The sequence below is a fragment of the Barbus barbus genome (genome assembly GCF_936440315.1).
Source record: "Barbus barbus genome assembly, chromosome: 43".
Taxonomy (NCBI): Eukaryota; Metazoa; Chordata; class Actinopteri; order Cypriniformes; family Cyprinidae; genus Barbus; species Barbus barbus.
In genome coordinates this window covers 24,418,900-24,434,278 of record NC_136721.1, presented here as the reverse complement: position 1 = coordinate 24,434,278, position 15,379 = coordinate 24,418,900, and the positions used below count along the sequence as shown (strand labels likewise).

Here is a 15,379-nt window from a genome sequence, read left to right as displayed (position 1 = left end):
TATATATATATATATATATATATATATATATATATATATATATCAACACACTCGAGTAACAGCCGATATTCCACTCTCCTCTCTAATGGTTATTAGTTCATTCAATAGAGTTATGTTTTTGTTGTGTTATTTTAATAGCATTAAGATTTTATTGTTGTTTTTTTTTTTTTTTTTATTAAAGCATTTTTATTCATTTTTATATGGGTTTTAGTTATTTTAGTACATCAAGTTAAATGGCAACAAGCTGAAATAAAATATTAACTTTTTATTGTTGCTGTCAAACAATTAATCGCATCCAAAATAAAAGTTTTTATTTACATAATATATATGTGTGTTTTGTGTATATTTATTATGTGTATATATAAATACACACACATACAGTATATATTTTTCGAAAATATTACGTCTATATTTATATTCATATAATTTGTTATAAATAAATATATTTAATATAAAAAAATTCTGAAATATATACATGCATGTGTGAGTATTTATATATATATATATATATATATATATATATATATATATATATATATATATATATATATATATATATATATATATATATATATATATATATATATATAATAAATATACACAGTACAAACACAAATTACGTAAACAAACTTTTATTTTGGATGCGATTAATCTTTTAAAAGACAGCACTACTTTTTATATCTTTTTTTAATTTCAGTTAACATTTAGTTTATTTCTAGTAATGCAATTTTTTTATGGCTATAGTTTTACTGTTAATTAACCACATTAACATTGTGATGTATATAAGTATCCTAATGGACATCATTTTTGGGTCAATTTTGTTTAAAATGGCTTAAAAATAATACATATACATGACAAGGAACTAATGTGAAGATTAAATTTTAAATTATACAGCATAAATATACAGTGTATTGAACATGAGTATATACTGTATTTTAAAAATTGTATTTTGTTGGAAAACAAAGCAGAAATGCTGTTTAAATCAGGACTTTGATTGAATATTTGAGTGAAGTTTAGGTCAGCGTATCTTTGCAGAATGATGGTGTTTGGTATTTTTTTCCCTGTTAAACACATGCATGCGTGTCGCTTGCTGCAGGTGTGTGTGTGTGTGTGTGAGATGTCCAGATGTTTCTGATGTGAATGTGGATCTTCTGGAGCATCTGTCCGCTCACCTGCAGCTCCTCTCTTCTCCGTCACGCCTGGTTTTTTTCTCCTTCACCATGTGTTGTCATTCAGCGCTTTGCTTTTGCACACGTTCTGTTTCGCTCTTTTCTCCAGAGGTTTTGATGTCGTCTTTTGATGTTGGATGAACATTACTGGGGATTTATTGCTGATGAATTAGTTTTGGGTGTGTAATAATAACACCGATGATAATTAAACAGGCCACTTTAGAGATCAATTAAAGGCAAGCTTGTTTTAACATGCAGACGGCAGTAAAAGCACTGTTTTTGTGTTGTAAAATCAATCCCTTTTTATTGCTTTTATAGTTTTTATTCTAATTTTGGTAACGGTTTACAATAAGGTCTCATTTGTTATATATATATATATATATATATTTTTTTTTTTTTTTTTTTGTAGCTTATTTTTTAAATATTTGTATATTTTCTACACTGAAAAAAACTAAATGATTAATTGAATTTACAAAATATTTTTTAAGGTAAGTGGTTGTGATCAAGTTATTTTAGCTACATGTAAATAAACAGATTTTGCTGAAAGGTAGTCAACTAAAGTTGTTTATCTAAAATAAATTGATTGCAACCACTTACCTTAAAAATTTAGTATCATTTTTTTTTCAGTGTAGTTTTTATTTCAGTTTTTTTTCAGGTATTTTAGAAAAGTAGCTGAAATAAACTGATATATATCATAAAGCAGTGTAGGCACCCTTCAGTCACTTCTGAATAATGAATACATTACTAGTAGTGTGTGTAAGTCAATCATATAGACACTAAAATTACTAGCGATCACATAACAGCGTCCAGGTTTCGCTCGGACATTCACCGCTCGTGTTAGTGTGAACGTGTATAAATGTACTTGTATGTTGTGAATGGAAGAGCACAGACACAGTGAGTGTGATTTTGAGCTGAGGATCGCAGGAAACTGGGTCAGAGCGCATCCTCCATTCAGCACCATATGTTACTCCACCACACCCTGAGGCACGCACACACACACAGCATCTCTCGTTCCCACACACACCCTTCACTCATTCGCGAGTGAATCTCATGAAAACATGTTCCACCCCAAATCACAAGAAATTATGTTTGATGTCTGTTTCAGGACCACTACGATTATTTAGCATCATGACATTGTTTTCATGTTAAGAAAATGTTTAAATCTCCAATTCTCATTATTTGAATGCACAAAAAACCCCCACAAAAATTCCAAATATCAGCATCAGCAAATCAGCATTAATAAAAATAAATCAGCATTAATAAAAGCTTGTAAAACAGTAGAAATCTCACAATGCATGAAACATCATATGCACATTGTAATCGTCATGGTCTTCATTTTCTTTAACAATTTTTTTCTTTTTTTATACACCGTAAAATCCTACCTTACTTAGATTTAATTAGTTACCTTTACTTAGTTGTTATACGTACTAGGTTTTATTAAGTTACAGCTACTTTCAAGGCAAATAAAACAATTTACTTACTGCTTTGAGTGACACTAACTTAAAATATTTAAGTATCCACAAAGGAACCAATAATATTAATAAACCAGTGTGTGTGTGTGTGTGTGTGTGTGTGTATATACACACACACACACACATTCTAAAATGTATATGCTTTTTATTTTAATATTGGGGTTATTATATATTGGGCTTTATACATTTTAATTAAAACAATTTTTTTAAAATATCATCATAATGACAAGTAGGCAGAGTTGTTTAATTGTCATAAAATTACATAAAAACAATATAATGTGCATTAAGTAAATGATGCCCATTTTAGGACTTTTTCATTTGATTTTGGTGTAAAACACGCTCTGTTCTCGACGGTGTTTGTGTGAATGAGGCAGATGTGGAGTGATGGGGAACTGAAGGAACGATGATTCCCGTCTGGAGCGGTGTGACCCGCTCTCACGACCCTGTGACCCGCCTCATTTACATACTAACCCCTGCAGTTGCCACAGCAACAGGCTCGCCGATCGTCGCAGCTTTGGGGATTTTGGGGAGTTTATTTGTCGCATCTTCATAACGTTAATCATCTCTGTCACATTCATAAATGCCAGGCTGTCACAGGCTTATATGATGTCATTTATTTCAATTTACTGCTCCGAGACGCAGACGCAGCCTCGTCCCGCGGGACGCTTGCAGAATCCGATCAGATTTGGTGGAAATTAATCACATTAAATCGTAGATTATGCAATAATCCCCTCCGAGCTCTTAAATACTGTAAGTGATTGGCATTGTCTCTGACCCGTCACCCAGAGATCAGTGCTTCTGAAATACCCCGGTAAAGATGATGATCCCATGGCATTGTGTAATATCACAACTCTCCCGATGGACCATTTCATTTCATATTATGATTTGAATTTATTTATCTATTTGTTTGTTTATGGTCATTTTTCTTTTTTAGATATCTATATAGCTTTTTTATTGCAGTTTTAGTTTGTTAGTTTAGTATATCAAGCTAAACTAAGGAAAAAAGTGTTGCTGTTTTATTAAATATTTTTTTTAAATATTTGAATTTTTTTTTTTTTTACATTTTCTGTTTTCATTTGCATTTTAAATTTTATGTTTTTGTCATTTAAAAAAAAATAATTTTTCTATTTTCATTTTAAATTAGTTTGCTTTTGACAATTTTATTATTATTTTTAAATGTTTTAAATAGGTTTTATTAATATTTGTTTCAGTTTTTTAGTTTATTTTAGTACATAAAGCTAAACTAAATGGAAATTAGAAATTTTGTTTTGGCAACTAGCTGAAATAAAATTTTTAATAAAATATTTAATGTCATTTAGATACTACTATAAGTTTTATCAATTATTTTAATTAGTTTTTTATGTTTTCTAATTTAACTTAAATTTGAAGATTTTAGTAAATTTGTTTGTTTTTGTCTTTTTTAGAATTTTATAAATTATGCCAGTATAGTTTTTATTAATGTTCAGTTAAGTTTGTTTATTTTAGTATATCGAGCTGAACTAAATGAAAATGAGAAATGCTGAGAACTAGCTGAAATATCGACACTAAAAATTGTATTAAATATTTTGGGATGCTGTTATTTTTATTAAAAAAATAAATTTAATTATAAAGTTTTAGTAATTGTTTATTAGGTATTTTTTTAATGTATATAGTTTTTTTTTTTTTTTTTCAGTTTATTCCATGTTTCATGCAACTGAAATGAAATTAATCACATTAAATCGTAAATTAAGTGATAATCCTCTCAGAGTGACCCGGGGAGCCGGCCGCTCTGTTACCCAGAGATCAGTGCAGCGTCCCTGGGGAAGAGCACAGAGGCAGTCCCTGGATTAGGCCTCAAAATCACCCGCGGACCCTCATTTCCATAATTACGCTTTATTAATTGCTATATTGGATGATGGTGTTCAGTGTGTGTGAGAGCATGTGTAGGTGTTTACTGACGGCCAGCTGTTTGGGTTTTTTGTATTTTAAGAAGGGGAAATATTGGATTGTAAAAGAGCCGCTAGTGAGTATCAGAGCTTATATAATGTGAATTCATCGCCTCTCGTCGTCCCTGATCTCTTTAAGCTCACAGTAACATGTCATAACGCAATTGCATTTGTGCGGTTCAGTGGAATATCAGCTGGATTTCCACATGAGCGGATCTGAATCTGTCCAGAATTACTCACACACCTCGGCCTACTGAAGAAACACTCTTCAAAAGTACCGTGGTCAAGATGATAATCCCAAGGTATTGTGTAATATCATGATACGTTAACCCCCCCCGCCCCCCCCCTAAATAAATAAATAATATATATATATATATATATATATATATATATATATATATATAGACAATAAAAACACACCTTTTGTCATGTTTGTCCCACCAGAACAAAAAGAACTAGTTACTTTTAATTACTTTGCATTAAAAAAAATAACAATTGCACATGATTTTTTTATAGATTTTCAAACTATGTAAACTGCCAAAGTATACGGGTTGTCAGTAATAAACTGAGATGCATGCTAATGTTTACATGAAAACAAAAAACTGCTTTTTCTGGACAGAATGAATCAGTGATTCATCAGAGCGACTCTTTTTTTTGGTCTGTGTTCTGTCTGGGTGAAACAGCGCTTGCGTGTGTCGTAATGCATCAGTTCTGTCGTATCTCGCACACGTTTGATGGGTGTTTTATGCATTTTCCCTCAGGATTATCACAGTTGCTTAACTCTAGTGGGTGAAACGAAGAATATTTCTTCAGGAAAGCAAAGCTAGTGTGTGTTGAATCAGTGATGTATTTCTAGGGAAAAGAGAGGAAAGACTCTGTGCGTGTCTCCAAACACAATGCAGACGCTCAGAAGAGATCGTCCAAAGCGAGGAGCCTCACGCTGGAGGACGAGGACTGGATCTGGACGGCCAATAAGAAGACGGCACTGATCAGCAGATCCAATCTGATGCGCTCTGGAAGCGTTAAAGATCTCATATACAGGTTAGACGGCCCGCCGGCGCCGCCGCTGCGCCTCGGCTCGCTGAAGATCAAACGGCAAGATGTGAGCGCACGGGATTCTGTGAAAATGAGACCTGAAAGCAGAGAGAGAGGGAAGAACCAGAACCCGGTCTCCAGTGAACCATCAGAACCGAAAACACAAGAAAGCTCTGAGCAAAAAAGCCACGGCGCCGAGAAGAAGAAGAGCGATGAGAAACAAATGTCCCAGCACAGTAAAGACAAAGCGGCTGTCGCTGATCCCAGTCCGGTAAGTGTCCGAGCCGCTCTCGGTATCGGACCCGGCCGCGCTGCTTCACTGTGAATCTGAGTCCTCACACGCATGAATCTGCTGCAGTCAGCCAATGACAGCCTTTGATTTCAGACACACGCTTCAATCAGCCGACACTAACCAATCCAGACTCGTGTCCATGTCTCAGAGAGTTTTGTCTTTGCATGAGCGGTGTTGTTTTCCTATCAGTGAGATTCTGATTTTATATAGTATACAGTTATATTTTGATTGGCTTTTTATTGTTATACTTCCCATTTTATTTTTTTATATTTATTTAGTTCATTTTTTATACTTATTTTTTATTTTTATTGTTAAATTTACTTAAAGTTGTAGGAATTGTTATGCTTTGTTGATGTTGTTGTTGTTGTTGTTATTATTATTATTATTATTATTAATTTCCATAGTTTTTTATTTTTATTTTGAAATCAACTTTTTTTTAACTATTTTGTTTTAGTTTTATTTATTTTATTGTAAGGTTAACTTTATTTATTTGAATATTTTATTAATATTTTGATATATTTGTTTTGATTTTGTTTATTTTTCATTTTAAATTTAAAGTTTTAGTAATTTTGTTGTGTCCTATTATTATTATTATTATTATTATTATTATATTTTATACCAGATTTAGTTGTAGTTATTTTAGTACATCAAGTTAAACAATAAAAATGGGAAATGTTGCCTTGTCTAGTAGCTTAAATAAAAAAGTTTGTTTTTCATATTTAATTTTATTAAGATTAACATTTGTGTTTATGTTTGTATTTATTTATTTGTTTGTTTATGTTCATTTTTATTAATTTATTTCATAAGGGAGAGTGTACATTAAGAAAAATAATACAATAAAATAAAATACAGGTAAAAAGCAATTAAATAACACCTAATACACTGAAATAATCTAATTATAACAAATATTGATATAAGTGAAAGTGTTTTTTTTTTTTATAGGTATAGGTTTTTTTGTTGTTGTTTTTAGATGTGTAATAGCCCTTTGCATGATTTGTGTGCTTCAGATGTGCATGTGTGTGTCTGTTGTGACCTCTGAGTGTTTGTAACACAACATTCATCTGATTTGCTGTAATAATCACTGTTTATGTGTTTTGGTTTATGATTCAAACAGCAGCTCTATCCTCACTCGTTTGTGTTCTGATTCTTGATGCTGAGCTTAATTTCCGATGTTTAATGATTAATTGTCTCTCATGCCACTCTCTGTCTTACCCAGCATTCCAACCTAAACGGCGAGAAGCAGCACAGCAGCCCTCAGTCCGAGGATGAGCCCACCACCCCCAAAATCCGCCCCAACCCCAAGTACCAGCTCTACCTGGGCTCCAACGGCAGCAGCGGCTCCAATGGGTCAGGTGGGGATGGCAGGAGCCCTCCTGGCAGCAGGAGCAATGGGAATCTGCCGAGGGTCAGTTCAGTGATCCGTGGCTCCATGGAGTCGCTCTCATCCCGGGACTGGGACAGCATGTCAGACAAAGTAAAAACATGTTACTTTTTATGGAAACTAGGTATAGTATAGCATAGCATTGCATTGCACAGTATAGCATAATAGAGTAGAGTAGGATAGAGTACATAGCAGAGTAGAGTAGGATAGAGTATATAGCAGAGTAGAGTAAAGTAGGATATAGTATATAGGAGAGTAGAGTAGGATATAGTAGATAGCATAGTAGAGTATAGCATGGTAGAGTAGGATATAGTATATAGTAGAGTAGGATATAGTAGAGTATAGCATGGTAGAGTAGGATATAGTATATAGCATAGTAGAGTATAGCAGAGTAGAGTAAAGTAGGATATAGTATATAGGATAGTAGAGTAGAGTAGGATATAGTAGAGTAGGATATAGTAGAGTAGAGTAAGATATAGTAGATAGCATAGTAGAGTAGGATAGAGTAGATAGCATAGCAGAGTAGAGTAGGATATAGTATAGAGTAGAGTAGGATATAGTATATAGTAGAGTAGAGTAGGATATAGTATAGAGTAGGATATAGTATATAGTAGAGTAGAGTAGGATATAGTATATAGTATATAGTAGAGTAGGATATAGTATATAGTATATAGTAGAGTAGGATATAGTATATAGTAGAGTAGAGTAGGATATAGTATATAGTAGAGTAGAGTAGGATATAGTATATAGTAGAGTAGAGTAGGATATAGTAGAGTAGAGTAGGATATAGTATATAGTAGAGTAGAGTAGGATATAGTATATAGTAGAGTAGAGTAGGATATAGTATATAGTAGAGTAGAGTAGGATATAGTATATAGTAGAGTAGAGTAGGATATAGTATATAGTAGAGTAGAGTAGGATATAGCAGAGTAGAGTAGGATATAGTATATAGTAGAGTAGAGTAGGATATAGTATATAGTAGAGTAGGATATAGTATATAGTAGAGTAGAGTAGTATATAGCAGAGTAGAGTATAGCATGGTAGGATATAGCAGAGTAGAGTAGAGTAAAAATAACTATAAAAATGAATAAAAAACTATAATAGTATCTCAGTGATATTAATATGACAGAAACTAATGCACTTTTGCATTATTTTGGTCAATTCTTCCCCAACAGTTATGCAGTGCTTGGCTTGCATGTGTTTTAAAAAAATATTGGAAAATATAATTTATATTTTGCATTAAATAAAATAATAAATGATTTAATTTTTTTAAATATAAATTCATTTTAAATGGTCTTTAAAAAATATATGAAATATTTGTCACAGCAAAAGCTATAATTTATTTATATATATATATTTATATATATATATTCATATAACCTGTTAATTATAATATAAGCATTTTGTTTGATTTTAATCAACTATTTTTCATTTTTATAGGAATTATTAGTATTACTATTAGAAACATCACGGTGTCAGTTTTAAAAGGAACATGCTGCTTTAAAGGTTATTTCTGCCATGCTCTAACAGTAAAGTAATGTCTCTCTGTATTCTTGCAGATGGGCGGCTTTGAAAGTCCTTCCCGAGTTTTCAACAGTCCGTATGCGACGCTCTCGCTGGACTACAGTCCCATCAACAGAATGTCTGACTTCAAGGTGAATAAACTCACATTATACAGATGATAGTGAGTGTGTGTGAGTGTGTGTCCCTCTAGTGGACAGAACAGTGTGTCCTACAGTCTCACATACAACACTTCACTCTCTTCAACAACAACGATCTACTTCTTTTAGAATTATTATAGCTTCTATGACTTCAGATGAATTCAGACTGCATGATATTTGAAGCAGTGCTCTGAATATGTTTTGATTGGTCTGTCAGACACAGGAAGTGATGTCACCTACCATCTCTGAGATGAACATGTTTGGTCTGAACAGAAGCTTGAGTCCTGTTAGCAGTCCAGCTCTGAACCACCGCACACGAGTCCCCGGATACGACAGTCTGACCCGCAGACGAGACGTGAGTCTGCTCCGCTGAGAATCAGGAAATAAATATTAATCCATAAATAAAGCAATCAATTTATATTAAAATGATCTGTATGTTAACTGAAATAGAATAAGTTTACATTTTTATTTTACTTTATCTCATTCGGTTTCAAAATCTAAAACTGAAATAAAAATGATTTAAAACTGACATTATATATTGTATATGACAAAAACAAATACAAACTTACTGTAATCAAAATTACTAAAACTTTGAAAAAAATTTAAATGAAAACCCGACAATATAAAAAAAAACATTTATAAAAACTTAAATTCAATTTATAAATAAAACAAATAAAATAAATTATATTAAAATAAAATAAAATAATAATATGTCAATATAAACGTAATATATAAAAAATGCAATCAACATACAGAAATATAAATGTAATGTTAAAATAAATAAATTAAATAAAGTGATCCGTTTGTAGTAAAATAAATAAATACAGAAAGAAAGAAAGAACGCAATCACTTTATATTCAAATAAAATAAAGCTATCCATTTATATTAAAAGAAAATAAGTAATGCATATAAATATAAAATGTATTAAAACAAAATGAATGAATGAAATAATATACTACATTTATTGTATTTATTATATTTTATTATGGGTTTTCTAATAAAAATACTTATTTAATAATTTATTAAATGTGCTTAAATAATTTTTAGTTGAATGATTAAACGCAATAAATAGATGTTTATTCAATGGGCACCTTTATGTCTCAGAGGATGATTTGAACTCATGTTTTCTCCACTGAAGGCGACTCCAAGTCAACTCATGCAACGAAACAACCAGCCGAACAAACTAGATTTCATCCAGGAACTGACCAAACAGCTGGAGGACTGTCGCAGGGTCAGTATGCAACACACATGAATGTTTTATTCTGCAATTATCATCCATAAATCAGAATTCACATGTTATACACAATTCACAACTCCATTGAGTACACTAATGAGCTTCAGGCCACAAAACGCATTCAGAATCCATGTAGAATGCAGACTGTGTTTAATATGGCTATCTATGTGCTGCAGAGGAACCAGTTTCTGGAAGCGGAGAGCATCGAGATGGAGAAGGAGAGGAACCAGATCCGCTTCGAGATGCGAGGTCTGCTGGTGAACAATGAAGATCTGCTGCGGACGAACACGCAGATGCAGGGCGAGATGAACCGTCTGCGCGAGAGGATCGTGGAGTTAGAGAGCAACAACAACGTCATGCTGGAGCGCTTCAAAAAGATGGAGGTACAAACACCACCTACCACAGCAGAACACACACTGTCAGCTCACAGGTCATCAACATGTGTGTGTGTGTGTTTGCTTGCAGAAAGAGCTGAAGGAGGCGCGGGAGGTGATGGTCGAAGCAAACACTCAGGAATATGCATTCAACTACCTGCAGCAGACGCTCAAGAACAAAATACAGGACACTGAGGTGCGTCAAAGTGTGTTTGCATCACAAATAAACATGCTTCTCCATACTCTCAAATTTTATATTTGTTTATTTTATTATTATAGTTTATATTTTTAGTAGTGCTGTCAAACGATTAATCGCATCCCAAATAAAAGTTTTTGTTTACATAATATATATATTAGAATGTTTTCTCAAGCTGATCTTCTGTGTGTGTTTTCTTCAGGAAGTTCTGGAGAAACAAGCTCAACACGCTCAGACTGTGTCAGAAAAACTGTGGCTCGCTGAGAGAAACCTGGAGGAGCTGGAGCTGGAGAAGGAAACCAAAGCCAAGAAAGCTCTAGAACTCAGCAACACTGTTTCAAGACTGGAGATAGAGGTACACACACAAACTCACTCACACGCACTCATACACACACGCACACTCACACACACACTTGTTTCACTATCCTTGTGGGGACTTCCATAGCGTAATGGTTCTACTGTACAGACCGTATATTCTATTGCCCTACACCTAAACTTAGCCCTCACAGGAGACTGTTTGCATTTTTAGATTTTCAAAAAACTTAATTCTGTGTGATTTATAAGCTTGTTTACCTGTGGGGACCCGTGACAAGTCCCCATGAGTCTGTGTGTATTCAGGTTTACGTCCCCACCGGTATATAAAAACAGGTACACTCGCACGCACGCACACACATACACACACACTATTCTTTATTAATGTTTTGGTCCTGTGATGTGTGTTGTTGTGTGTTAGCTGGCAGACGCGCTGCAGGAGGGCAATCAGGCGCGATCGGAGCTGAGTTTGCAGCAGAAGCTGAGGGCCGATGCTCAGCTGCGGGTGGAGGAGCTGGAGGAGAGCATGCTGGAGAAAGACCAGGAGCTGCTGCGCCTCACACAGATCGTCAGCAGACTGCAGGGAGAGGTACCATTAATACACATTCATATCGCTTTCTCAGAGAAATCAGTACTGTTGTTCAGCAGCAATGCATTCAGAAGTAAAGACATTCATAATGTTACAAAAGATTTCTATTGCAAATAAATGCTGCTTTTTAACTTTCTAATCCTCTGTGAATCCTGAGAAATAAAATGTGCTGCTGAATATTTTGATGGTGATACAAGTGTTTCAACATTGATAATAATCAGAAATGTTTGTTGAGCAGTAAATCAGTATATTAGGATGATTTCTGAAGATCATGTGACACTGAAGACTGGAGTAATGATGCTGAAAATACAGCTGCGCATCACAGAAATACATTTTTAACTTATATTCACATAGAAAACAGCTATTGTAAATTGTAATAATATTTCAGAATTTCTCTGTATTTTTGATCAAATAAATGCAGCCTTGGTGAGCAGAAGAGACTTCTGTCAGAAACATTAAAAAACTAATATCTATAAAAAAACTATATCAACCACAGGCTTTTAAATATTAGTGTGTATCATAGTATATTCATAGTGCGGTTACCTAAAACCATTAAAAAAATCATTACTTGCAATAAAATTAACTGAAATAAAAGAAAAAGAAAAACGTAACTGATTTTATTCCAGCTATTGGCCAATATAAAAGGCAATAAAATAACTAAAACTACAAAAAAAAAAACCTTATTAAAAAATACACAGGCCTATTTAATAATAATAATGCCAAAACCACTCAAATTAAAATTGCTAGAATAATTATTTTATGATTTTATTTTTATTTAAAAAAATAAATTAAATTACAAAATTAATTGACATTACTAGTACATTTTTGTAAAGCATGTAGCATTTTATGGGGTTTATTAGCTTGACAAAAGATGCAGTGCATTACTGAAGCACAAGAACAAAGAATAAAAATAATACATAAATAAAAATGACAAGTACTATTAAAATGACTATTAAACCACTACTATAATAATTACAAAAAAATTACAAAATTAGTTTCAAATAAAAAAAAATGTGTGATTTTTCAGGTCTGTTAGCTTGCATCAGAGATTTGATCATGGTTCATCTAATGTACTGAGTTGCTGTGTTGCGTTGAGCTCCATCTGACTCTCTCTGTGTGTGTGTGTGTGTGTGTCAGGTGACGTATAAGCTGAGCGATAAGGAGCAGACGCTGGAGGAGGAGATCCAGCTGCGGGAGCGAGTGCAGCTGCAGTGCAAACAGGCCGAGAGAACGGTGGAGGATCTGCGCATGGAGCTGCAGACGCTGGGACAGTCCAGAGACGAGCTCTCCAAACAGCTCAAGCTGGCCCAGGTACTGCGCTGACCTCACACACACCTCCGCTGACACACACGCGAACACCACTGACGCATCTGTGTGTGTTTCAGGAGAAGATCATCGACCTAGAGGCAGATCTGGAGGACCTGCAGGAGAACGAGCAGCGATGGGCGTCCAAACACAAGAGAGCTCTGGATCAGGTCAGAAACCACCAAAAACCGCTTTAGACCTCTGTAACACGGCTCATGACAAAATCACAGAATCCAGTCAGAAAAATGGAGTTTACAGGACAATAAAAGCTTTGTTTTACTATTATTATTATTATTATTACTTCTCAAAGTATAATATAATAATAATAATAGTAATTATAATAAATTGAGCAATTATCACAGTTTTTCCCCATGTTTTCATTTTAACAATAAACCTCTATTGTTCCAGAAATTAAAAAGTTATATTTTCATTTTATTACATTTTAAAAGGTTAATTAAAACCTTTATTTCATTACTACCATTTTTGTTAAATATTTATCAAATCATAAATCCAGAAACAGACAACACCAAAACTACTAAAAAAAGAACATTTTGTATTAATGTTTTAATGCATTAATGTTATGGTAAACATTTTAATAAATGATTAAATTGTAAAAGTTTTATTAATTTAATTGGTTAAGCTTTTTTCATTTTTTATTTATTTTATAATTATTTAACAAATTATAAAATGGGGAAAAATCTAATTGTAATATTTTGTGGCCCTATAAAATCATTTTTGTTAAACTTTAATAAAATGTTGTTAAATTGTATAAGTTTTATGATTTAAATTGTTTAGATTTTTTTTGAATCAATTATTGAAATTTTTATTTAACCATCAAAACAGATTCAAATGGAAAAAAAGTAATATTAAAAAAACACTAGTATAGTATTTATTAATATATGGAATTTTTAATTTTATGCTTAGTTTTTATTTTAATGTTAAATTTGTACTAATTTTGTGTATTTTTGTTATTTTTATGAGTCTTAGTTTTATTTATTTTGATCAAGTTAAAGTACATGAAAATGAGATCTAAAACAAGTTTTTATGTTAATTCAGATGACATGTATTTTATTTCTCATAATGAGGAAGTCTGGTTGTAGCTGATGTGTGTGTTTGTGTGTTTCTGTCAGTCGGAGCAGCTGCAGATGAAGCTCATCCAGGAGAAAGATCTCAACGATCAGCTGGAGTGTGAGAAGGCCATCCTGGAGAGACAGGTGTGTGTGTGTGTGTGTGTGTGTGTGTGTACCTGGTATTTATCATGTTATTATGGGGACCAAATGTCCCCACAAGGATAGTAATAGCAGTAAATTGACAGCCCCTCTACCTTCACTCTGGGTGACTAAATGATGTCTAATATTAGCCACTGGCTGATAATTTCTTAGATTGTACTCACCAGTGTGTGAGTTGGAGGGTAAATTTAAGTTAAACACACATATTGTCCCCATGAGGAAACGAGCTTATAAATCATACATAATGGTGTGTGTGTGTTACTCATGAGTATATCTGCTGTAATGATGCTGATGCTGGTGTGTTCAGCTGCGGGTTCTGCGCAGTGAGATGGAGGAGCTCCAGAATAACAGAGTGGAGGTGGACTCGATCAACAGAGCTGAGATTAAAGCCAGAGAACTGGAGAACACCCTGCGAGCCGAGGAGAGGTCAGAAACTCACGCTTCATCAGTATAATATCAAATCATACTTCATCTAATAACAGTTTGCAGTAAGTCTGAATGATGGGTCTCCTCAGGAATAAAGCGGTGATGAGCAACACCATCAGCAAACTGGAGAAGAAGATCCACGATCTGTCGGAGCAGATGGAGGAGGAGCACAAGATCTCCACCGAACAGAGAGAGCTGGTATGATGAAGAGTACACATCCACACCAGCAGAGGGAGACACAATACTCATCAAATCAATTAAGAGTGAAAAACTGGGAAATAATGAATTGCAGAATTCAACAAAAAACTAAACTATAACTTTTTGACATAATTACTGCGCGTTGAAACATTATGAAATATTTCTTATTTAAAGCTGGAAATAAATATTTTCATACCCATTTTATACCCACATTTATTTAGTTTGAACAAACCTGCAACAATTGTTTCCTCCACAGAATTAAAAACAAACAAATAAATAATAATAATAATAATAGTAAAAATTCACAGTTACGACACGTGAATTGAGATATAATTATGAGATATAATTATTTATAATCATGAAAAAAGTTTTAATTGTGAGATATCAATATGTTGTGTGTATGTATGTATATATAATTTATTAAGTAATTTGTATTAATATGGTGTCTATGTTGACAAATATATATTTATGATTACAACTACATAATTGCATTTATGCATAAATATTATTTTTTTAATAAATGTAATTTATATTAATATAGTCTATAAATTGACACAAATGTTCATTTATAATTACATTAA

General features: G+C 33.1%; 2 protein-coding genes across 4 annotated transcripts in view; one reads left to right on the top strand and one right to left on the bottom strand.

Moving 5' to 3' along the window:
• The window catches only part of LOC306861931 (uncharacterized protein), a 1,169,885-nt gene that overhangs the window by 973,592 nt on the left and 180,914 nt on the right, over positions 1–15,379 (bottom strand). The window lies entirely within an intron of this gene.
• LOC306861925 (uncharacterized protein) overlaps positions 1–15,379 on the top strand; it is a 39,869-nt gene that overhangs the window by 18,614 nt on the left and 5,876 nt on the right. Inside the window, exons 4-17 of one of the 3 annotated variants that reach the window (XM_079404412.1) lie at positions 5,423–5,872; positions 7,110–7,367; positions 8,834–8,929; positions 9,153–9,290; positions 10,074–10,166; positions 10,346–10,552; positions 10,635–10,739; positions 10,942–11,094; positions 11,473–11,640; positions 12,778–12,951; positions 13,026–13,115; positions 14,076–14,159; positions 14,482–14,600; positions 14,690–14,798. In XM_079404412.1, coding sequence (XP_079260538.1) covers positions 5,423–5,872; positions 7,110–7,367; positions 8,834–8,929; positions 9,153–9,290; positions 10,074–10,166; positions 10,346–10,552; positions 10,635–10,739; positions 10,942–11,094; positions 11,473–11,640; positions 12,778–12,951; positions 13,026–13,115; positions 14,076–14,159; positions 14,482–14,600; positions 14,690–14,798 — 2,244 coding nt within the window. The remainder of the gene's footprint in view (positions 1–5,422; positions 5,873–7,109; positions 7,368–8,833; positions 8,930–9,152; positions 9,291–10,073; positions 10,167–10,345; positions 10,553–10,634; positions 10,740–10,941; positions 11,095–11,472; positions 11,641–12,777; positions 12,952–13,025; positions 13,116–14,075; positions 14,160–14,481; positions 14,601–14,689; positions 14,799–15,379) is intronic. The other 2 variants (XM_079404413.1, XM_079404414.1) reach the window with 2 other exon arrangements.